The sequence below is a fragment of the Ceratotherium simum genome, chromosome 35 (genome assembly GCF_057802395.1).
Source record: "Ceratotherium simum simum isolate JZ-2026a chromosome 35, ASM5780239v1, whole genome shotgun sequence".
NCBI classification, from domain to species: Eukaryota; Metazoa; Chordata; class Mammalia; order Perissodactyla; family Rhinocerotidae; genus Ceratotherium; species Ceratotherium simum.
The window spans coordinates 8868567-8893523 of NC_141934.1; the positions used below are offsets into that span (position 1 = coordinate 8868567).

A 24957-nucleotide genomic window follows, 5' to 3' on the forward strand; every position below is an offset into this window, starting at 1 on the left:
CAATGCTCTTGAATTATCTACAAAATAGTAGGATTAAGGACATATATCCTAAACGCTAAAAACAGAATATATTAATTAATACTAGTTAAATCAATGGTTCAACAACTTATGAAATGTTATACAGCTAGTAAAATGAACATTAGGAATCCAATGAGTCAATGTGGGAAAATGTTTAATTCCTTCAGTGATATAAGCAAAACAGAAATTTAATTATGTTTTAAGTTCATATAAATATATACATAAAATACATAATAAAATATACACATGGACATGGACTACTTAGAAAGGAATACAACCATGGGTTTTGGTGGTAGACTTGTAAATGAGTATTTGTAAAAACTTGTTATAATGCTGCTTTATGATGAAAAAAAAAAAAAAAAGACACATGGCTATACTGCTCCCCAATTACTGCACACAGAATCATCTCCAGAGCACACCAGGAAGACTGTCAACAGGGCACCAGAGATCCCAGCAGCACCAGGATGAGGACCACATTGTTGTTAGCTATGTGGTATACAATGAAGGACAACCCCTCAGTACAGAACAGAGCTGCTTTCATAAGCCCATCATTTGCTATTCATTAGCATTGTCATACATACCATATAAATATTAGGCAAATACTTTTTCAATCACTAAAAACTCTGTGGGGAAAAGCAACAAAATAAAATACAGTGCAGAGACATAATATATTAAAAGTTCATCAGTGTTTAGGTACAGGATACAGCAGAAAGCTGTTAAGCCCACAAACTAAGAAAAAATTGGGCCGGCTTTAGGATGAAAGCAGTTACCCTTCTCCTCCTTTTAATATGACATTTCTGCACAACTAGTTTTTCTCTTTTGTTTTAGTTTGTTTTTAATTTTGAAAAGCATTTTCCACCCATGTCCCTAATGAAGCTTGAAATTAACATGGCCTTTTCAATTCCTTCTTTGTGTGCCAGCATGAAACAGAGGTTGGATCTAGGAAACATCACAAGGTAGGAGCAGGACAATATTACAGAGGACTATTTCTTTTTTAAGCCTTGAAGCACCGTTTACATATTCTCAGGATTGACAGAAATGTGGTTGGCTCATTGCTCCATCTTCTCTGCCTGGACTAGGCCCTAAATGGCCCACAAGTCACTGAAATGTTCATTATATGCTCTTTTTAGTCAAGGATGTAGGCAGGGGTGTGCAGAGCTTCTTCACTGTCTTTGAGATAAAAATACTGCCTTAAAGAGACAGAATAGGGAAGGTAGGGAATTGCTTCTATCCAGAAAGGTAAATTCACAAAGGATATGTATATAACCATATCATAATTCTCCCACATACACAAACAAACACACACAAACACACAAAAAGTTTTACTACATCTTGCATCCTAGAAAAGGAATAAGAAACCTCGAGTCCAAGAACTGTGGGTTTGAGTCTTGGCTCCATTTAATATCTGACTGAAAATAAGAAACAATATCTAACTCACAGGATTAAAGTTAATAAAAATGAAACTGCTCTAACACACTAGAATACTCTGTAATTATTACTAAGTAAACAATATAAGAAAGGAGATAGGAAGAGAGTTCTGGGAAAGTAAAAGTAAAATTATTTCTTACAAAAAGAAAATGGGCAACAATGGACTTATCAGTGTTCACTTAATTGTCAAGATAGAGTCAATTCCAATTTTCTTGTTATTTCCTTGCACTTACCATGACAGGAGGCCCAGATTAGGAGGAGAGATCCCCGCTCCTTCTTCAGTCTGGCAAGACTTTTCTTTCCTTTATGCCTGGATCTTTAAAAAGAAAAAAAAAAAGGACAAAATTGGCAATTTTCCCCCTACTTGGCCATACCCTAATTAAAGGAACTGCACATACAGGGACTTAAACACATGAGCAGAGTCAGCCAAAAGAAGTTGATTATCACCCAGACAATTCCAATTAGTCAAATCCAAACTCCATAATGGCTTTGTGAAAATCTTCCTAGTCCTAACCTATTTGGGCAAAAAAGTAGCAAAGGCTCATGTTCCTAAGGTTGACAGTAATATAAAAAATGTTATGAAAATAATAAAGCAATAATAATTAAAACCAACCTGCAAATGCAAAAAACAATATTCTTGTAATACTACGGGATGTTTTTGTAGTTACCTGTAAATTCAAAATGGTTCTCCCTATCTGTGGGAACCAAACTGGCTTAGTAATAAGCAAAATATGAAAAAATTGCCTTATTTCCCTAATATTCTATGATCATCTGACAACTCACATACACTGTGCTAATATCTTTACCTGGTTTTTAAAAACAATAAAAGGGGTGGGGGAGGAATACTCAACTAGAAACTCAAAGATAGGCTAGTAACAGCACTATCATGTTTAACAAGTTGCTTTTTTAAAAAATAGATTAGTTTCATGCAAAGCCAGGATGTCTGGTATGCTAAACTTCCATGAATATAGGATATTTTAGGGAGTATGGGATTCAATACTCAAAGTAAACTCTTTAAGAGCAGTCTAAGTGAGGGAACAGAGGACATCAAAGGAGTAACAGGGCCCAGAACATGTGGAGCCTTGCGTAGTGAGCAGAGGAGTAGCATGAGGTGACTTAAAGGATGGCTCTAGCTGTTGGGTGGGAATAGACTAGACTGTTCAGGGGCTGAGAAGCACAGGAAGAAGCAGGAAGACCAGTTAGAAGGCAATAATCACTACAAGATAGTAGTGATGGAAATAGTGGAATACTGCTGGATTCTGGATATATTTTGAAATTATCACCCACACGATTTGAACTCATGAATTAGATAAGAGAGAGAGAGAGAGAGAAGTCAAACTTTTTGGCTTCAGCAACTGGAAGCAAGGATTTCCCATTTACTGATGAGGGAAAATCATAAGAAAAATGGATTTCCCCACTCTGTGAAGGTGCAGGATGGGGAACATTGTCTAGATGCTGGAAGGATGAGGAAGAACCAAATGGTGCAGTAACAAACCAAGTCAGAGTTATCATTCTTACTATTCTTCAAACCCAAAACAAACCTTTGTGATTTACCTAGCTCAAGAACACAAATTAGCATAAAATTATCTCACTTATTCATTCATTTCAATAAGTATTTATTCAATACCAACTAGATTCCAGGCACTGTTCTAGATTTAGGGGAGACAACTGTTTACAAAAAAATTCATGGAGCTTAACTTTATTCATGGAGCTGTCTTCCCCACAAGAAATAAATAAATAGATATGTTTATGTCAGGTAGTGGGTCAGGTAGTGGGTAAGTGTTACAAAGAAAATAAAGCAAGGTTTGGGGATGGGAAGTAACAAAGAACTGCTGTTTTAGATGGGGTGGCAACAGTATGTAGAGGCCACCTGCTGGAATTAATTAAAAAGAAGAGGAGGGAAGGCAAAGAAATTATTTCTGGGAGTATAAATTTATTATTAGAAGAAATGTTTTAAAGATCACTTTAAAAAGAAATACCTGCTGGGCTGGCCCAGTGGCATAGTGGTTAAGTTCACGTGCTCCGCTTCGGTGGCCCAGGGTTCATGGGTTTGGATCCCAGCTGCAGACCTATGTACCACTTATCAAGCCATGCTGTGGCAGGCATCCCACATATAAAGTAGAGGAAGATGGGCACAGATGTTAGCCCAGGGCCACTCTTCCTCAGCAAAAAGAGGAGGATTGGCAACAGATGTTAGCTCAGGGCTAATCTTCCTCACCAAAAAAAAAAAGAAATACCTGCTGGATGAATTAAAAAAAAAACTGTCCTAATGTTGTGCAAAAGGGATTTTGGGGGTTAGAATTAAATTTCTAATGACAGTATTACATACGCAAACTGCTATATCTTAAACAATTTAAACAGAAGTAATGAATTTGATACATTTTGCAAAACAAATAATTCAAAATGCAACTCCAGGGCCGGCCCCGTGGCTTAGCGGTTAGGTGCACACGCTCCGCTACTGGCGGCCCGGGTTCAGATCCCGGGCGCGCACCGACGCACGCTTCTCCGGCCATGCTGAGGCTGCGTCCCACATGCAGCAACTAGAAGGATGTGCAACTATGACATGCAACTATCTACTGGGGCTTTGGAGAAAAAAAGGAGGAGGACTGGCAATAGATGTTAGCTCAGAGCCGGTCTTCCTCAGCAAAAAGAGGAGGATTAGCATGGATGTTAGCTCAGGGCTGATCTTCCTCACAAAAAAAAAAAAAACAAAATGCAACTCCAGTGATGAAGATATTAATGTCAAAAATGTAGGTGGAAGGGCCAGCCCAGTGGCACAGCAGTTATGTGCGCATGCTCCACTTCGGCGGCCCGGGGTTTTCGGGTTCGCATCCCAGGTGCACACCACCACACCATTTGTCAAGCCATGCTGTGGCTGCGGTCCCATATAACATAAAGGAAGATGGGCACGGATGTTAACCCAGGGCCAATCTTCCTCAGCAAAAAGAGGAAGACTGGCATCAGATGTTAGCTCAGGGCTAATCTTCCTCACAAAAGAAAAAAAAAAAAAGGACATCAGCATCATGGCAGAGTGAGCTTCCCCCACTGAACTCTCCCCCTCTAAGACACAACAAAAAGGACATTCATATTCCAACAGAAGCTATTCACACAACACAGGGGACGTCTGAGGCACCCAGGCAGCTGTACACCTGAGGACTGAGGTGCTGGAATCTCCAGAGTAAGTGGAAGGAGGTAAGAGGAGCTGAGCTCCCTTCCTTCCCCAAGGACTGCAGACCCAGAGACTGAGACCATGCGGCTCTCAGAGGAGGGGAAGGGGCAGCTAGCCACGTGAAAACTGATGCTCTCTAAGACCCCTCACAGCCCGAGGGGATCCCACTATGGAGGGAGAGGAACTGTTGCAAGGGTAGTTTCAATAAGCTAGCCCCTCAGGAGAGCAGAGAGCGACAACGAGGTGAGAAACCTCTGAGATCAGGGAGGTGAAAGAAAGCGCCCCTCCCCCACCTAGCCCGCCCAACTGGTGCTTCAGCACAGCAACGCTTCAGCTCAGCCCCATCCCCAGACGCAGCAGCCCCCAGGCGCCCAGCCCGACCAGCAGTGGGGCGAGCCTGCACCCCCGCACCAGAGGCAGCGGCAGCTTAGTCCCCAACACGCCACAGCCCCAGCTGCTCCAGCTGGACCAAGCCATGGCCCCAGCTTCCCCGGCTCCACCGTGCCACGGCCCCAGCTCTTTCGGCTGGAACGTGCCCCGGCCCCAGCTCCTTCGGCTTGACCACCCCCCCCCGACCCCCCAGCTCCAGCTGCTTCGCCTTGGCCTGTGCGCAGGCTCCAGCTGACTTGGCGCCAGCAACTTCAGCCCACCGCACTCCAGTTCCAGCTTCTTTGGCCCAGCGGCACTCCAGTTCCTCCTTCTTTGGCCCAGCGCACTCCAGTTCCAGCTTCTTTGGCCCAGTGTACTCCAGTTCCAGCTTCTTTGGCCCAGCGCACTCCAGTTCCGGCTTCTTTGGCCCACCAGCGCTCCAGCTCCTCCTTCTTGGGCCCAGCACACTCCAGTTCCAGCTTCTTTGGCCCAGCGGCGCTCCAGCTCTCCCTTCTTTGGCTCCGCGCACTCCAGTTCCAGCTTCTTCAGCCCAGTGGCGCTCCAGCTCCTCCTTCTTCGGCCCAGTGCACTCCAGCTTTTCCTTCTTCGGCCCGGCGCACTCCAGTTCCAGCTTCTTTGGCCCAGCGGCACTTCAGCTGCAGCTGCTTCAACCCACCTGCACCCGAGCCCCAGCTGCTTCAGCCTAGCTGCGTTCCAGCTCCAGCTGTTTCCACCTTTCCCCCCAGCAGCCTCCACTCAGCCACATTGCAGATCAACCAGGCGCCGACAAGAGTGCCCATGCATTGTGGTGGGCCAGAATACACAGCCCTTGACCCCCACCCAGCAGAAGCAAGAGGAAACTGTGAACATATATTTTCAAGAGGAAAGGTAAGCCAACACCAACAGGCACCATGCAAAAATATATTAAATCTCCAGACCAAAAGGAAAATGACAAGCACCCAGAAGTCAACCCGGAAAGCACAGAAATGTATAACCTTAACAACAGAGAATTCAAAATAGCCAACATAAAAAAGCTTAATGAAATACAAGAAAACACAGACAGACAATTCAGTGAAATCAGGAGTTTCTTCACAGAAGAGATTGAAACTATAAAAAAAAAAAAAAATCAGAAATCTCAGAGATGAAAAACACAGTAGAGGAGATAAAGACAAATCTGGAAGCCTTAAGCACCAGAGCTGACATTATGAAGGAAAGAATTAGCAATACTGAGGACAGCAATGCAGAAATGCTCCAGATGGAGGAGGAAAGAGAACTAAGACTAAAAAGAAATGAAGAAACCCTCCGAGAAATATCCCACTCAATTAGGAAATCCAACATAAGGATTATAGGTATTCCAGAGGCACAAGAGAGGGAAAAAGGAACAGAGAACTTGTTCAAAGAAATAATATCTGAGAAATTCCCAAACCTGGGGAAGGAGCTGGAAATACCAGTGAATGAAATCGATAGATCTCCTACATATATCAACACAAAAAGACCCTCTCCAAGGCATATAGTAGTAAAGCTGGCAAAAGTCAACGACAAAGAAAAAATATTAAGGGCAGCTAGACAAAAAAATAACAACATACAAAGGATTTCCTATCAGGCTCTCAGCCGATTTCTCGACAGAAACTTTACAGGCTAGGAGAGAGTGGAATGATATATTCAAAATTCTAAAGGACAAAAACTTTCAGCCAAGAATACTCTATCCAGCAAAAATATTTTTCAGATATGATGGAGAAATAATAACTATCCCAGATAAACAAAAGCTAAGGGAGTTCATTGCCACAAGACAGCCACTACAAGCAGTGCTCAAGAAGGCCCCCATACCTGAGGAAAAAAAGAGAAAGGGGATTCAAAGTTTTGAACGTGGAGGAAGATAGGTCATCAAAACCAGAAAAATTGCAGTCCTCTATCAAAACAGATTAGCAAACACTTAATTATAAAACCAAAGATCAAGGGAAGGTAAGCACCAAGCATAAATATAACCTCATCATGTTAAACACGAACTCACAACACAAGAAGGAATAAGATGTGACAACAACAACACAGAAGAGGAAGAGGAAAGGGGTCGAATCGACTTAGTCTAAGGGAATAAGAGGCCATCAAAAAATGGACTATCACATCCATGAGATTTTTTTATACAAACCTCATGGTAACCACTAACCAAATAATCAGAACAGAATCACACACGATAAAGAAAGAGAAAACTAAGAGAACCCCCATACAAAACTACCAAACTGCACTGGTAGCCCAAAACACATGGGACGAGAAACAAAAGAAATGCAAAAGAACTGGAAAAAGAATGATAAAATAACAACAAGCAGCCCCCATTTATCAATAATTACCCTAAATGTAAATGGACTGAACTCTCCAATCAAAAGACAGAGAGCAGTGGGATGGATTAAAAAACAAGACCCAACAATATGCTGCCTCCAGGAAACACATCTCAGCTCTAAAGACAAACACAGGCTCAGAGTGAAAGGATGGAAGACAATATTCCAAGCTAATGGCAAACAAAAGTAAGCAGGTGTTGCCATACTTACATCAGACCAAGTTGACTTCAAGATAAAACAGATAATGAGAGACAAAGAAGGGCATTATATAATGATAAAAGGGACACTCCACCAACAAGACATATCACTTTTAAATATATATGCACCCAATACAGGAGCACCAAAGTACATAAAGCAACTATTAACAAACCTAAAAGGAGATATTAACAACAACACAATAATAGTAGGGGATCTTAACATCCCACTCTCATCAATGGACAGATCACCCAGACAGAAAATAAATAAGGAAACAATGGACCTAAATGAAAAACTAGATGAGATGGACTTAATAGACATATACAGAGCACTCCATCCAAACACAGCAGATTACACATTCTTCTCAAGCGCGCATGGAACATTCTCAAGCATAATCATATGTTGGGAAACAAGGCATGCTTAAATAAATTTAAAAAGATTGAAATCATAACAAGCATCTTTTCCAACCATAATGCCATGAAGTTAGAAATCAATTACAAGGGAAAAACCAGGAAAGTGACAAAGCTGTGGAGACTCAACAACATGCTACTAAACCACCAATGGATCATTGATGAAATTAAAGGAGAAATCAAAGCATATCTGGAGACAAATGAAAATGAAAATACACTGTACCAACTCACAGGGGATGCAGCAAAAGCAGTTCTGAGAGGGAAACTCATAGCATATAGGCCCACCTTAACAAACAAGAAAAAGCCCAAATGAGCAACCTCAAACTACGCCTCACAGAATTAGAAAAAGACGAACAAACTAAGCCTAAAGTCAGCAGAAGGAGGGAAATAATAAAAATCAGAGCAGAAATAAATGAAATTGAAATTAAAAAAACAGTAAAAAGGATCAATGAAACAAAGAGCTGGTTCTTTGAGAAGATAAACAAAATTGACAAACCCTAAGCCAGACTCACCAAGAAAAAAAGAGAGAAGGCTCAAATAAATAAAATTAGAAATGAAAAAGGAGAAATTACAACAGATACCACAGAAATACAAAAGATTATAGAGAATACTATGAAAAACTATATTCCAACAAATTGGACAATCTGGAAGAAATGGATAAATTCCTAGACTCATACAACCTCCCAAAACTGAATCAAGAAGAAATAGACAACCTGAATAGACCAATTACAAGTAAAGAGATTGAAACAGTAATCAAAAACCTCCCCAAAAATAAAAGTCCAGGACCAGATGGCTTCTCTGGAGAATTTTACCAAACATTCAAAGAAGACTTAATACCTATCCTTCTCAAACTATTCCAAAAAATAGAGGAAGATGGAACACTTCCCAACACATTCTATGAGGCCAACATCACCCTGATACCAAAGCCAGGCAAAGACAACACTAAGAAGGAAAACTACAAACCAATATCCCTGATGAACATAGATGCAAAAATCCTCAATAAAATATTGGCAAACCAAATACAGCAATACATTAAAAAGATCATACACCATGATCAAGTGGGATTTATACCAGGGACGCAGGGATGGTTCAACATCCGCAAATCAATCAACGTGATACACCACATTAACAAAACGAGGAATAAAAACCATATGATCATCTCAATAGATGCAGAGAAGGCTTTTGACCAGAGAAGGCTTTTGACAAGATCCAACATCCATTTATGATAAATCTCTCAACAAAATGGGTATAGAAGGAAAGTACCTTAACATAATAAAGGCAATATATGACAAACCCATAGCCAACATCATACTCAATGGGGAAAAACTGAAAGCCATCCCTCTGAAAACAGGGACAAGACAAGGGTGCCCACTCGCGCCACTCTTATTCAACACTGTACTGGAGGTTCTGGCCAGAGCAATTAGGCAAGAAAAAGGAATAAAAGGAATCCAAATAGGCAACGAAGAAGTGAAACTCTCGCTGTTTGCAGATGACATGATCTTATATATAGAAAACCCTCAAGAATCCATTGGAAAACTATTAGAAATAATCAACAACTACAGCCAAGTGGCAGGGTACAAAATCAACTTACAGAAATCAGTGGCATTTCTCTATACCAACAACAAACTAACAGAAAGAGAACTCAAGAAGACAATCCCATTTACAACTGCAACAAAAAGAATAAAATATCTAGGAGTAAATTTAACCAAGGAAGTGCAAGACCTATACAATGAAAACTATAAGACATTATTGAGTGAAATCAATGATGACATAAAGAAATGGAAAAATATTCCACGCACTTGGATTGGAAGAATAAACATTGTTAAAATGTCCGTACTACCTAAAGCAATCCACAGATTCAATGCAATCCCAATCAGAATCCCAAAGACATTCTTCACAGCAACAGAACAAAGAATACTAACATTCATATGGGGCAACAAAAGACCCCATATAGCTAAAGCAATCCTGAAAAAGAAGAACAAGGCTGGAGGCATCACAATCCCTGACTTCAAAACATACTACAAAGTGATAGTAATTAAAACAGCATGGTACTGGTACAAAAACAGACACACAGATCAATGGAACAGAATTGAAAGTCCAGAAATAAAACCTCATATCTACGGGCAGCTAATCTTTGACAAAGGAGCTAAGGACATACAGTGGAGAAAGGAAAGTCTCTTCAATAAATGGTGTTGGGAAAACTGGGCAGCCACTTCCAGAAGAACGAAAGTAGACCATCTTCTTTCGCCATACACAAAAATTAACTCAAAATGGATCAAAGACCTGAAGGTGAAACCTGAAAATATAAAACTCCTGGAGGAAAATATAGGTAGTACACTACTCACCATCAGCCATAAAGGGATCTTCTGGAATTCCATGTCTACTCAGACAAGGGAAACAAAAGAAAAAATAAACAAGTGGGACTTCATCAGATTAAAGAGCTTCTACAAGGCAAATGAAACCAGGATCAAAATGAATAGGGAACCCACCAGCTGGGAAAAAATACTTGCAAACCATATATCTGACAAAGGATTAATCTCCATAATATATAAAGAACACACATAACTGAATAACAAAAAAACAAACCAATCAAAAAATGGGCAGAGGAAATGTACAGACACTTCTCCAAAGAAGATATACAGTCGGCCAATAGGCACATGAAAAGATGCTCAACATCACTAGTCATCAGGGAAATGCAAATCAAAACCACACTAAAGGGCCGGCCCCATGGCTTAGCGGTGAAGTGCGTGCGCTCCGATGCAGGCTGCCCGGGTTCGGATCCCGGGCGCGCACAGACGCACTGCTTCTCCGGCCATGCTGAGGCCGCGTCCCACATACAGCAACTAGAAGAATGTGCAACTATGACTTACAACTATCGCTTGGGGCTTTAGGGGAAAAATAAATAAAAAAAAAACACACTAAGATATCACCTTACACCCGTTAGAATGGCTATCATCACCAAGACAAAAAGCAACAAATGCTGGAGAGGCTGTGGAGAAATGGGAACCCTAATCCACTGCTGGTGGGAATGCAAACTGGTGCAGCCTCTGTGGAAAACAGTACGGAGATTCCTCAAAAAATTAAAAATAGAAATACCTTATGATCCAGCTATCCCACTAGTGGGTTATCTACCCAACAAACCTGAAATCAACAATCCAAAGAGGCTTATGCACCCCTATGTTCATCGCAGCATTATTCACTAGAGCCAAGACAGGGAAGCAACCCAAGTGTCCCTCAACTGATGAATGGATAAAGAAGATGTGGTATATATATACCATGGAATACTACTCAGCCATAAAGAAAGACAAAATCGTCCCATTTGCAACAACATGGATGGACCTGGAGGGTATTATGTTAAGTGAAATAAGCCAGAAACAGAAAGATAAACAGGGCATGATTTCACTCATATGTGGAAGATAAACCAACACACGCACGGATAGAACTGTTTGGTGGTTACCAGGGGCTATGGGGGTGGGGGGTGGAGGGATGTACTTAGATGGTGACTGATAAACAATAATGTACAACAAAAATTTCACAATAAAAAAAAAAATGTAGGTGGAATGTGGAGAATCTGAAACCCTCATACATTGCTGGTGGGAATGTAAAATGGTGCAACCTCTGTGGAAAACAGTTTGGCAATTCCTTAAAAAAAAAAAAAACAACATAGAGTCACCACATGAGCCATCAATTCCACTCCCAGGTACACACCCAAGAGAACTGAAAACATATGTCCACACAAAAACTCGTACACAAACATTCACAGCAGCATTATTCATAACAACCAAAAAGCAGAAACAATCCAAATGTCATCAACTGATGAATGAATAAACAAAATGTGGTTTATCCACACAATGGAATATTACTCAGCAATAAAAAGGACTGAAATACTGATACATGACATAACATGGATGAACTCTGAAAACATACTAAATAAAAGAAGCTAGGCCCAAAAGACCATATATTGTACAATTCCACTTATATGAAATGTCCAGAATAGGTAAATCCATAGAGACAGAAATGCTTAGTGGTTGTCAGGGGTTAGGTTGAGGAAGGAACAAGGAATGACTGCTCATGGATACAGGGTACCCTTGTGGGGTAATAGAAATGTTCTGGAATTAGATAATGGTGGTATTTACCACCATTATATACATACTAAAAACTCTTGAACTGTATACTTTTAAAAGGGTGAGTTTTATGTGGTATGAATTATAGCTCAATAAAAAAAGTAAGTGAAGAGTATGAATATAATCAAACTCTTCATTAAATACTTACTGTAAAAAATTTATGGGACCAATCCAGCAGCAATTAATATTCTAAGCATCTCGACTATGGTCTCTAAAGACTAATTCCAACCTCAAAAGGACAGGCCTCCTGAGAAATAACAGCCAATTCCAGGTCTAGAACAGAAAATGTGTAATTTGATTTTGGAACATATTATTAAATTGGAAAGCAAGGAAACTATCAAAAACTACTGAAGGTATGTCAAAAGGACTTAGGGGCCGACTTGAACAGACTCACTAGCCAAAAATGGAATAATCTCAGCAAAAATAGTAAGTGCAATGGATTGAGTTTCAATATATTTAAATATGGGTTCATAATGATTCTCTCTCTCTCTTATTGGTCACCACTGGAGGATGCTATATAACCAACCTCTTCTTTTTGAAAACTGGTAAATAAGGGGAAAGAATTAGTATTTATCCTGCTTTTCCTATACAAACTGAACCTCTGTACAGGTAATTGCTAAGGGAAGTATTCCACCTAATACATGAAGAAGGAAAGATAGAAATAGGTATCACCACTTTACAACAGCTAATGAAATATAGGATGCAAATAATCATCTAGTCTATACACTAGAAAACTACAGGCAAATAACACAAATTTTTTAAGTAACCTGCAACACAAAAGAGAGAGATGGAAGGTAAACCTATAGATTAAAAGAGACTTAAATAATATGTCAACCAACTGCAAAATATGGACCTTATTTGGATCCCTGATTCAAAGTATAAAAATAAGTTGAGACATTTAGGGAAATCTGACCACATACTAAATATTTGATGATATTAAGGAATTATGAATTTTCTGTATAATTGACAATGTTATTGTGGTTATGGTTTTTTAAAAAAGAGTTTATCTTTTAGATATACAATTGAAATATGTACAGATGAAGTGATTTATCAAGGAGTAGATAGAATAAGTAGGTGTGTCTATAAAACAGGAAGGGCCATGAGTTGATAACTTTTGAAGCCCAATGAGATAAGTAAATGGAGATTTATTAAACTATTTTGTCTACTTTTATACATTTCAGATTTTAAGTTTTTCTTAACAATGGGAATTCTACCTCAAAACCCCCAGTTACTGAACAACAAATTTAAAGAGTCAAAGTTTTAGCTGTCAGAAAACCAGTGCTCATACAGTGAGCATACCAATACACATTGTGTCTTTTAGTGAAATTTAAAGAAAAACTCTCACAGGCGTCACAGAATTAGCTGTCCCAACTGAAATGTACTCACCTGCAGTGACACTGAACTAGAAATCAAATTTCACTTACAAAGTAAACTCTCGATCAGCAGACATATCCACATTAGCTATCTTCCCAGTCAAGTCCATTTTTTTAATGAGTACAAAAAAACCAAGACAAAGATTTGCCACTTAGGATTAAAAGTCTCAATTTAAACATAGTCATTACCAAGAAATGATGCTTTCCATTTCTACACCAAATAAAGACTCTGTAAAACGGCGTGCTGCACTTCAGTAAGTCAGTCAACAACTACCTGAAAACCTAGCATGTATCACACAGTATGACACTATGCTGGTTCCTGCACTAAGGAGCTCATATTCCAGTGTAGAAGATGGAAACAATAATAATTACAAATTGTGCTAAACGTGATGAAGAAAACAAACAGGATGCTGAGACAGAGACTGGGGGGCTGGGGTATGGGAGTCCTACTTTAGATAAGGTGGTCAGAAAAGCTCTCTGAACGGCAAGTTTATGGTACAGGAACAGCATGTGTTCCTCACATGAAAAAGATCTCAGCATTTTTGAAGGATTAAAAGGAGAAAACCAGTATAGCCAAAATGTACTGAGTCAGAAAACAGAGTGGCCCAACTTGAAGGTGAAGAAATGTACAAGAGAAAGATTATGTAAACATTAAGGAGTATAGATAATATTCCCAGTGCGACAGGAAGCCATTGACAGGTTTTAAACAGCAGAATGACAGGATTTGATTTTAAGATCATTCTGGTTACTGTGTGGTGAATGGATTGGAGAACAAAAAGAATAAAGAGAGAATCAGGAGACAATTATAGGAAGGAAGATGGTGGCTTGATTTAGATTAGAGGCAGCAGAGATAGAATAAAAGCTGAAAGATGTGAAAGGTATTTTGGAATATAATTGACAGTAATACGTAAAGGCCTAGATGCTGGGGCTAACAGAGATTAAAGAATTTACGGTCCAGGAGGGGACATAAGAAAACAGATAAAAATAGTTCAAAGTAAGAGATGCTACTTTAAGCATCTGAGGAAAGATAAACTTTCTATAGGAATTCCAAATTCATAAAAAAAAAACAATGATCACGGATAACTCTACAGCCAGTATGAATCAAGTAGTTGCTGAAGGTCCTTATAAAACTACAAAGAGCAAATATGACAAATCCTTAAGAAACATTCAGCAACTGACTTGCAAAACTTGGGTCCCAGAGCAGTATTTATACTATCACTACTAAAGGAAGAAATTGAGTCATTACTGTTAGTCTAACAGAAGTAGTTTAACACTTCTTAATTTTTTAGTTATAACAATAATGCATGCTCCTTGTAAGAAATTTTAAAATACAGGTGTAAAAAGTAAACAAGTATCCTCATATACTGCTGGTAGGAATATAAATTGGTACAGCCTCCTTGGAAACAGCCTGGCAGTTCCTCAAATGATTAAACACAGAGTTACCACCTAACCGGCAAATCTACTCCTAGGTATCTACCCAAGAGAGACAAACATATATATCCACACAAAAACTTGTACATACATGTTTATAAAAGCACTATTCAAAACAGTCAAAAGGTGGAAACACCAAATGTCCAATGACAAATGAATGGATAAACAAAATGTGGTATATCCAAAAAGAGAATATTATTCAGCCATTAAAAGGAATGAAGTACTGATATTTGCTCCAATATGGATGAACCTTGAAGACACTATGCTAAGTAAAAGAAGCCAGTCACAAAAGACCACATTTTATATGATTCCATTTATATGAAATGTCCAGAACAGGGAAATCTACAGAGATAGAAAGTGGAATGGTGGTTGCTTAGGGCTGGGGGGGATGGAAGGTAATGGGGGGTGGATAGTTAAAGGGTATGGAGTTTCTTTATGAAGTGACAAAATGTTCAGAAATTGACTGCAATGATGGTTGCACAACACTGTGACTATACTGAGCTACTGAATTATATACTTTAAATGGATCAAATATATAGTATATGAATTATATCTCAACATATTTTTTTTTTAAAGTTAAGTAAGTAAGTAGAAGTTCCCTTCTTACTTTTTGTTGCCCTTCACTTCACCTACACTTAAGTACAACCACTGTTAACTATTTTATAATTCTGTCCAGGACACTTTTTTATGCACATACAAAGACACACATAATCTACCCCCCCCCAAAAAAAAAATGAGAGGGGAGGGTCATACTATATTCATTGTTCTGCAAATTTTTTCTTCAATTAATGCATCAAATCCTTCCTGTGTCAGTACATACTTTCAGATGGCAATTCAGTATTCCATTATATTCCAATATACCATAACAACCATTCACCAATTGCTGAGACACTTAGGTTATTTCCATTTTTCTATTACAATCAAAAAAGCCACAGTAACCATCTTTGCCCATATCTCTGCATGAGTCACTATTTCTGCAGCCTTGATTCTCAAAAATAAATTTACTAGGGGCCAGCCTGGTTGCATAGTGGTTAGGTTAGGGCACTCCACTTCAGCAGCCCAGGGTTCGCAGGTTCAGATCCCAGATGCGGACCTACGCACCGCTCATCAAGCCATGCTGTAGTGCCATCCCATATACAAAATAGAGGAAGACTGGCACAGATGTCAGCTCAGGTACAATCTTCCTCACCAAAAAAATTTTAAAAATAAAAATAAATAAATTTACTATATATGTATATATATACACACACAAATACATGCACGCATGCGTACGCACATACGGTTACTTATTTTTTTCTGAACCATTAAAAGAGGGTTGTATATGCCATGCCTCTTTACCCCTTACTACTTCAGTATATACTTCCTAAGAACAAAAATAACCTCTTAGGGCCGGCCCCGTGGCTTAGTGGTTAAGTGCGCATGCTCTGCTGCTAGCGGCCCGGGTTCGGATCCTGGGCGCGCACCAATGCACCGCTTCTCCGGCCGTGCTGAGGCGGCGTCCCACATACAGCAACTAGAAGGATGTGCAGCTATAACAGACAACTATCTACTGGGGCTTTGGGGGAAAAAATAAATAAATAAAATCTTTAAAAATAAATAAATAAATAACCTCTTAAATAATCACAGCACTAGTTTACAAATTCAGGAAATTTAACGTTGATATAGTATTTTAATCTACCTTCTATATTCCAATTTGGTCAACTGACCTAGCTATATCCTTTACAGTGATTTTTTCCCTCCATAAAGGATCCAGTCTAGGATCACATATTGGATCTAGCTGTTGTACCTCTTTAGTCTCTTTCAATCTGGGACCCATATTATATTAAATCAAATGATATGTTTCCTGGCTTAAAAATTAATTTAATAATCTCACATCTTTCCCTCTAAACCTAGACTATGTTTCTTCAGATAAGAATGTAACAATTCTTCATTCTGTTTTGCAAACAGAATCTAAGTCTTAGATGCCTTATCTAAAGTTAATAATAAAGTTAAAAATCAATAAACATTTACATTATTATGACAATCTAAAAATTAAACACTGCAGAGCCAAGTAATACGCCGGCATTACATTTCCTTCTCTAAAGGTCTAATATGTGACCCACTGGGCCAAATGAAGGATAAGATTCTTATTCCAAGTATTACAGTCAAATGATTTCTCTTTTCTTAATATATGTATGAAAATTTGACAGCTGGGATCTGCAGGCTTCTCTGGCCTCCATCATCAGTACCACTCCATGGATGTGACTTCTGAGAAATCTTTACAAAAGTAAAATATAATTTAATCTTCCTACTGAATATGGTACCTCATCTTTCAGGCATCTGTTAAGGAGAAATTACTCAATTCTTTACTCAATAACTAAAACTTACACTTGCAAACAATAACTCAACCAAGCAAGATGCAGAGCAAGTTGGACTACAAGGACACAGACTGTATATATAATATAAATCCTTCACTATATACAGAAGGAAAAAAACCCTGAATCAACAAGATTATGATAACTAACCTCTATTAGAACCACAGAATCTATTCTCCCTTATTCTTACCAAAAAGAACAAAAACAAAAATCCTAATTAAAACGAAATTATACTGAGAAGACACTGGTATCCCAGGATTCAGGGAATGTTTGTGTGAACTGAAAATTCAAATATGAGGATAGTTCTTGCCTTCAAGGTGTTCACAATCCTGTGGGGGCAACAAACAAATGACTAATAAGGCAGAGTGTGATTAGCAATGTAGAAATATTATTCCATGAGGATGCAAAACACAGAGAAATGGATTCTGATCTCAGCACTCAAGGAAGGCTTTTTGGAACACTCAGGCTTTTAATGGTTGATTGAACCAACCAGATTCTGAGCTACTAAGACAAAGGGGGAATAGGAGTAGCACAAGCAAAGAATGAGACAAAAAAAAGCACAGTGGAGAGTATTTGAGGGATAGTAAGTAGGCCACAGCAAAAGGTGCTCTAAGTGTATGGGAAAAACAGGTGACTAGTTGCAGGAGATGTGTTTAAAGCCCACTTGTGGAAAGCCTAAAAAGCCATGCTAAGGAGAGCTTGATCCTTATTCTGAAGGCAATGTCAAGCTACAGGTTTTGGACCAAGGGAATGATTTGGATCTAGAAACTTAAAAACAACAAGTTCTCTTTTCAATAAAATTAGATTGTAATTTCCTAAATTAAAAAGATGGCAGAAACATGAGGCAATAATAAAGACTTAGGTAGAAACAGATAAACACAGGTCTATGAAAAGAAGGACAGGGCAGGGATTAATATCCACACTAAGGAAAGGACTAACAAATTTTTTAGAACTTGTTTTCTAGTTAAACAGCTAGTAATGAGGCTTTGATTTTCAGATAGATATATAATAATTCAAGAAAACTCTAAACAAGAATAAAGCTTCAATTTAAAAGAACTCCACATTGCTAAGGGCTGTCCATTTTAAACAAAAAATTATGGCGACAACTCATTTTTAATCTCAACTTAAACACAAGTTTCCAGGCACAGTATATTATATTATGGCACAATTATGTATGGAAAAAGTAACCTGGCTTGAGTCCCAGTGAAAAAAAACACCATATTTAGAGATTTAACATTAAAGTTAACATACAAGAGCTCATCTAAATAATTATGTACACAAACAGACCCTAAAAATTAATCTTTAATTTAAATTAAATTGAAAGTAAATTAGTTTTCGTTGCCTCAAAACAGTACAGAGAGAGTTGTAGGGGGAAAAAAACAAACTTACCAAATGAAGTTTGTCCCAAGAACTTTTTCTACTAGAAGGTTTCACAAGAACATCTGCAAAAGAAAAACCAGTAGTTTTACAATGACAAATATCCTAAGAATCAAGTTAAGCCACTTCGATCTCCCCACAAGACTCTTCTCAAGAAGACAGAATGCCATGACAATACATTATTTTTTAAATTGTTACATTATGGACTATTTAGTCAACCACAGATTTTAGAATGTTTAATTGCACAAAATGTGCCCAGTGAGGCCTCAGCACATCTTTGGAAATTGCAAAACTATACAGACAGAACTTTCCAGGAACCTACAGATACTCCTATTTTAGGGTTTTTCTCAATCAATCAAGCATCATTTCTGATGGCTTCTCAGGTAAACCTTTGCCACTACAGGAACAAGTACTTTAAAAAACTAAAAATATCATAGGAGATCTAGGCTTAGACTTGGTAGTTTAAAGTGTTTTATAAACATAACTGGCGTCTACCAAGGGATCTTTTATGTGTAGGGGAAAAAAAAACCAGGGCACAGTGGGGAGGTGGGGAGGAGGGACTACAGTCTAAACACAAAGAATTCTTGTCACAACTAGGTAACAATCTGACGTTTACAGAGATAAAAGACCTAACAGACCTGATTCCTTTGTAAGGATTTCTCTCAGTATTTGCAAACAACTCATCCTTCTAGACTGACTGTTTACAAGACATGAAGTCACATACATGAACAAGACTGTAAAAAATATCAAAATCCTAAAATTAAGGAGTCAGTCAACATAGCACATTATTCATCTAACCTCCAGAAACATTTTTTTAACTGAATAAGAACCATAAAAGGGAGGCTAAACACTCAATAATAAAGTGTTTTAACCATTTTACAAGTAGCATTTTTGTCTCCCAGTAACTTTTAATTTAAATTTTGTAACTCAGGCCATATTAACCACACACTATATGGGAAGGGAAATAAAGCTATTCATAATTTGCAATTTCAGATACAAACCATATTAAGTATCAAGATTGGTCTTGTTAAAGCTGTTTCAAAAGGTACAAACAGCACAGCAAGAAAGTTGAGAAGGCTGTAAATATGTAATATACCTTTTCTTGCTAGAGTATAATTTTTGCTGAGTATCTGAATACTCAAATACATATTATAATTTTTTTCCTTTATACTATAATAAAGTTATTAATGGATTTTTTTAAATTATGTCTGTAGGTACATTATATTATCTATGAATTTTACTTTAGGATGATAAAGAAACATTTGTTAAAAACAACAGATGCTGAGTCTCTTTGTCCTTATCTGTTACACAAACAAAAAAAAGAACCAGATGAAATAGTATATGTGAAGGAACATTCCACTTAAAAAGTATTACACGTAAAAATGATGAGACAGCTCACTGTAACTCAAGAAGTGTCAGAGTATGTACTACAAGGTTAACTGTCCAATGACATGCATGTGCTCAGAATTCAGAGGAGGGACAGCCCAGGGAAGCTTCACGGGAGATCTAGAATTTCAAACAGTTCTTTTTTTTTTTTTTAATAATTTTATTTATTTTTCCTCCAAAGCCCCAATAGATAGCTGTATGTCATAGTTGCACATCCTTCTAGTTGCTGTATGTGGGACGCGGCCTCAGCATGGCCGGAGAAGTGGTACGTCGGTGTGCACCCGGGATCCGAACCCGGGCCGCCAGCAGCGGAGCACGCGCACTTAACCGCTAAGCCACGGGGCCGGCCCTCAAACAGGTTCTTAAAGATTGGGTGGGATTTAAATAAAGAGAAAGAGGAACGAGAGTAATTCAAGAGAGGATGGCTGTTGATACCAAAGTACGAAGAAAGCAAGACATTTCTGAGAAATAGAGAATAGGTCAGAATATCAAGAGAGTGTTCAAGAAGATAAGACTAGAAAGGCAGGACACAACCAAAAGCTTTATGAGCAGGGGAATAATAACACGAAAGTGGTGGTACTCAACAGTAGAAAGCAGCAAGTAGGATGGTTTGGAGGGGAAAAGTCACTTAGGATGTTCTTGGACTAGTAGTTCAGATATGAATTGCTAAGGGCCCCATATCTCAACGATAGTGAAAATGCAGAGGAAGACACCAAAGTGACCAAAGTGTGTGAAAGCATTAATCGCCTGAGCCTGGTAATTGATTAGGAATGGGAAAAAAGAAGCAGAGCAAGTTGTGAAAGATAACTGCAAAATTATAAGGCCTGTGGTGTAGAAAAAGGATGATATTGTTAAAAAATGAAAGGTAGCTTCCAAGGAAGCAACACCAGCTACGATATGCTGGCCTTAAATGTGGCCTCCCAAGTAGATGATGTACGCCCAGCAAATAACTGGGGGGGGGCAGGGGGAGGGATGGAATTAAATCCAAGAGACAGGTCAAGTCTAGGGGTAAGAATGAATTGATGGCGCTAGATTCAATTCAAGGAAATCACTAAATATAATATAAGAATAATCTAACATGTTTTAGAAATTTGATAATTTATTCTGTCAAAGATATGAGAAGTCCATTAATACAGAAGTGTTTGTGTAAAGTTTTCACAGGTGTAAAGTTCCAAGAGATGTACCAAACAACAGGCAGATTCAACAAAAAGGTTCAGGCAGGTCTGCTTCAATGCTGGCCAAGACTCTTCTTCCCAAAAAACACAAACATCTACTTGGTAGGCAACACGTATGTCACTGTGAAACACTGCCAACAAAATTAAAAGAATGCCCATGCCTCTTAGGACCATCTGCCAAATAAAGATGATGTAGAGGTGAGTCTGAAAGAAGCTCTCTGGTGCCACAAGCTACCTTCCCATGATACCAGCAGGTATGCCATGATACCAGTCATGCATACCTCAGACAGTAAAAGCAGTTAAGTTTGGGTGACTTTGAACATTCATATATTTGAAGAGGTAGACTGTAAAGTGGTTATGTTAAATCTAAGCAATTATTTAAAGTATCTAATTACAAGGGATTCTTAAATACATTAAGCACTAATGGACAGCCAGCCAGGGCAGTGGGGTGGGGCAGGGGTTAACTATGGTCACCCGAAGTTCCATCTCCAAGGGGAGTGTAAAAAAAAAAAAAAAAAAAGAATCTTTCTGAAGTTACCTGAAATAAGAGGTAATGTTTTTACAATCACATATTATACTTCAGATAGGAATTTATCTATTATAAGAGAAAACTCTAAAAAGAGTAAAAATCAATATACTTAAATATTAAATACTATAATATTGGATATCACTGTGCAGCTGCATTGGAGAGAGAAACCTAACACAACACAAAGTCCCTTTCTGGAAGATAATGAGGTGATGACCAAAACGAAGGGCATGGAGGCCATGAGAAAGCCGATAAGAAATGGACACCTCGGGGCCAGCCTGGTGGTGCAGCGGTTAAGCGTGCACGCTCCACTTTGGCGGCCCAGGGGTTTGCAGGTTTGGATCCCAGGCCCGCACCTCTTGTCAAGCCATGCTGTGGCGGCGTCCCACGTAAAGTAGCGGAAGATGGGCGCAGATCTTAGCCCAGGGCCAATCTTCCTCAGCAAAAAGAGGAGGATTGGCATCGGATGTTAGCTCAGGGTTAATCTTCCTCACCAAAAAAAAAAAAGAGAGAGAGAGAAAGAAGGAAAAGAAATGGACACCTACATGGAACAGTTTATGTGATTATCTGTATGCCACCTACCACATAAGCTTCAACAAGGGCAAAGAGGCACACCAATCTGGACCATTTATATAATAAAAGAATCCAAACTACAAAAACTAATCAGATTGAACCAAATTCATGAGGAAAAACTAAGAGACTCAGGCCAGGTCTTCTAAAATTGGCGGTGGGGGGAATGCCTAAAGCAGCACTTTTTTGGCTAGGTACATTTTAACGTCAAAAAGAAGAAGAGGATGTTTTTTACATAGTCCTGTGACACTTTCAAATGCAGGATAATTAAGAGTTCAAAACTTTACAAAGGAAACACTGAATAATTTTAAAGGCATCTTTATTTTCACTGTGTGTGAAAGAAATGGCTTTTCCTGCATTGCATATTAAGAAACAGATTCACAGCAAAACTTGTGTGTGGGGGCAATATAAAATAATTCAGAAACGTTCAGTTTTAAGAAGTGGCTTTATAACTCCCACTACTTTGGGTGAGTTTTTCGACTTCTTAGTGTTTTCTCATTTATGCCTAATAACTTTTCAGATATCTTATGGACAATATGACCTTTCCGAATAGGATTCTGGGGCATGTTGGGTAGGATTATTCCATGGTGGGGAGATGATTTAATCACCAGCATTAAACAAAACCCAAGCATTTATGAACTGAGTAAAACTACTGTGGCTTGGTCTTAGTCCCTGAACAGGAGCCCAAACCTCAGGTTCTCTAAAACCTTTGCTGCTGAAGTCAACTATAAATGAAAATAGAAACAAAGATGCAGTTCAAAAAGCATGGCTGCACTCACCTATCACGATGAGTTCATTGTGATGGAGGTTCATTTATTCGACAAATATTTTGGGGTGACAGGCACTATTTCAGACACTGGGTATGCAACAGCGAACAAAACAAAGTTCCTACCCTTATGGAGCTGCAATTCTAGTGTCAACTATAATATTCTCACAGTGAATGCCCTCACAGTGTGACTTCTTCCCTTTACTTACTAGGACCATGCTTTGAAAAAGATAAAAGAAACAGTAAATATAAAACTGAGTCAGTGTGCTGGCTCAGTGAGATCTCCAAACAAGATGATTAAAAAAAACCCACACAACAAAAAAACGCTATGAGTCTTTTCTACCTCTTATGGAAACACTAAGTGAAGTCTGTGAGTTTTCAGGGATCCAGATGCAAATTCATGATCAGTATATGGCATTCCTCTGCCAGCTGCAGGGCACAGATAAGCAGCTAAAATATTATCATTTCCTAAGCAAAAAACAACCATCTTCTCCTTGAAAAACAAAAATCCAGCAAGTTGTCAAAACCCATCAGCTGAACTCCATGTTATAATTATATTTCTGTATCAAAGAGTGTTTCACTGGTAATAAGTCTCTCGAACCAGCAAAACTTAATGGTCACTACAACAAGTAAAAACTGTTTCAATACATAACGACCAAAGATGAATCTTGTATAATTCTGTGACTACATTAGCGGTATAGAGTGTGGTTCATTCTTTATATACACATATAGGGGTAGGGGGGAGAGATTTTTTTTTTAAGTGTGGGAGAAGTTCTGAATACACTCCTCAAAGGAGGCTCTGCAATAAACAGAATTTCAGTCAGTCAGTGATCAATACTTAAGATCATTTCTCCTCATTTAAGTGGCTGAAATACTGACAGCTGCTCTTCTAAATGTGGACCCAAAAATGTGAGAAGTGCTCTAGCATTTTTAGATATTAAAATTTGCTTGCCCTTTAGATTTACCTTATTGCTTTTCACATCTCAAGTAGGCAAAAGAAAGCCCTGACCAAGTTTCCCAGCAAAGATTAACCGTGATCAAACCAACTTTAGCAAATTTGATTTGTACCTTTTAAAATCACTTATTTTATGGATTAAACACTTGAAGGTAAGACATGAAACCATAAAACTCCTAGAAGAAAATATAGGCAGTATACTCTTTGACACGAGTCTTAGAAGCATCTTTTCAAATACCATGTCTACTCAGACAAGGGAAACAAAAGAAAAAATAAACAAATGAGACTACATCAGACTAAAGAGCTTCCGCAAGACAAAGGAGACCAGAACAAAATGAAAAGACAACCCACCGACTGAGAGAAAATATTTGTAAATCATATATCCTATGTGGGAGATCAAAATTGGCCACCTCAAAATATGTCTCTTTACCTTGATTGTTTTCTGAAAGACACTTTGACTTTCCCCCAAACTACCTAAAAGAATTTAAGATAAGAGGCCTGTCCCCAGGACAGGCCATCACCATAGACAACTCGGTATCGACAGACTGAGATGGTCCTTATTAAGCCAATTCTTATCAAAGTTCTGTTTACCAAACATTTACATTTGTAAGGGAAATCTCCATTTGTAAAGGTATCTCCCTTTCTGTACCAGGAAGAAGGGGAGATGACCTCATCTCTAGAAACTTATCAATGTGGAAGGTGAGCCCTTAAATCTGCATAATAACCTTACTCTTGTTTACTGTGCTTTCCTGGTAATCTCCCATAACGGACTCCCCCAACCTCCAACATCCTCCTTTGTGTTTAGCTGAAGATACTATTTAAGAGGAGAACCTCCACCATTTTCTCGAGTTACCCAGTTTTTCCGGGTCTCTCCCATGTATACGTGTTATAAAGCTTTGTTTGCTTTTCTCCTGCTATTCAGTCTCACGTCAATTTAATTTGTAGCCCAGCCAGAAAGGACCCCGAGTGGGTAGAGGATAGTCTTCCTCCCCATCACC

At 38.7% G+C, this 24957-nt stretch overlaps 1 protein-coding gene across 11 annotated transcripts in view; it reads right to left on the reverse strand.

The window, feature by feature from the left end:
* The window catches only part of MTMR3 (myotubularin related protein 3), a 152128-nt gene that overhangs the window by 51592 nt on the left and 75579 nt on the right, over positions 1-24957 (reverse strand). For 9 of the 11 annotated variants that reach the window (XM_087423981.1, XM_004429797.3, XM_004429796.3 and 6 more), the window contains 2 exons: positions 18594-18646; positions 1680-1762 (listed from right to left, as the gene is read on the reverse strand). Coding sequence is in view for 10 of the 11 variants with exons in the window: in XM_004429797.3 (XP_004429854.1) it covers positions 1680-1682 (3 nt within the window). In the remaining variant the exon portion in view is untranslated. Of the gene's footprint in view, positions 1-1679; positions 1763-3425; positions 3540-10267; positions 10303-18593; positions 18647-24957 lie in introns of all 11 variants that reach the window. The other 2 variants (XM_087423979.1, XM_087423980.1) reach the window with 2 other exon arrangements.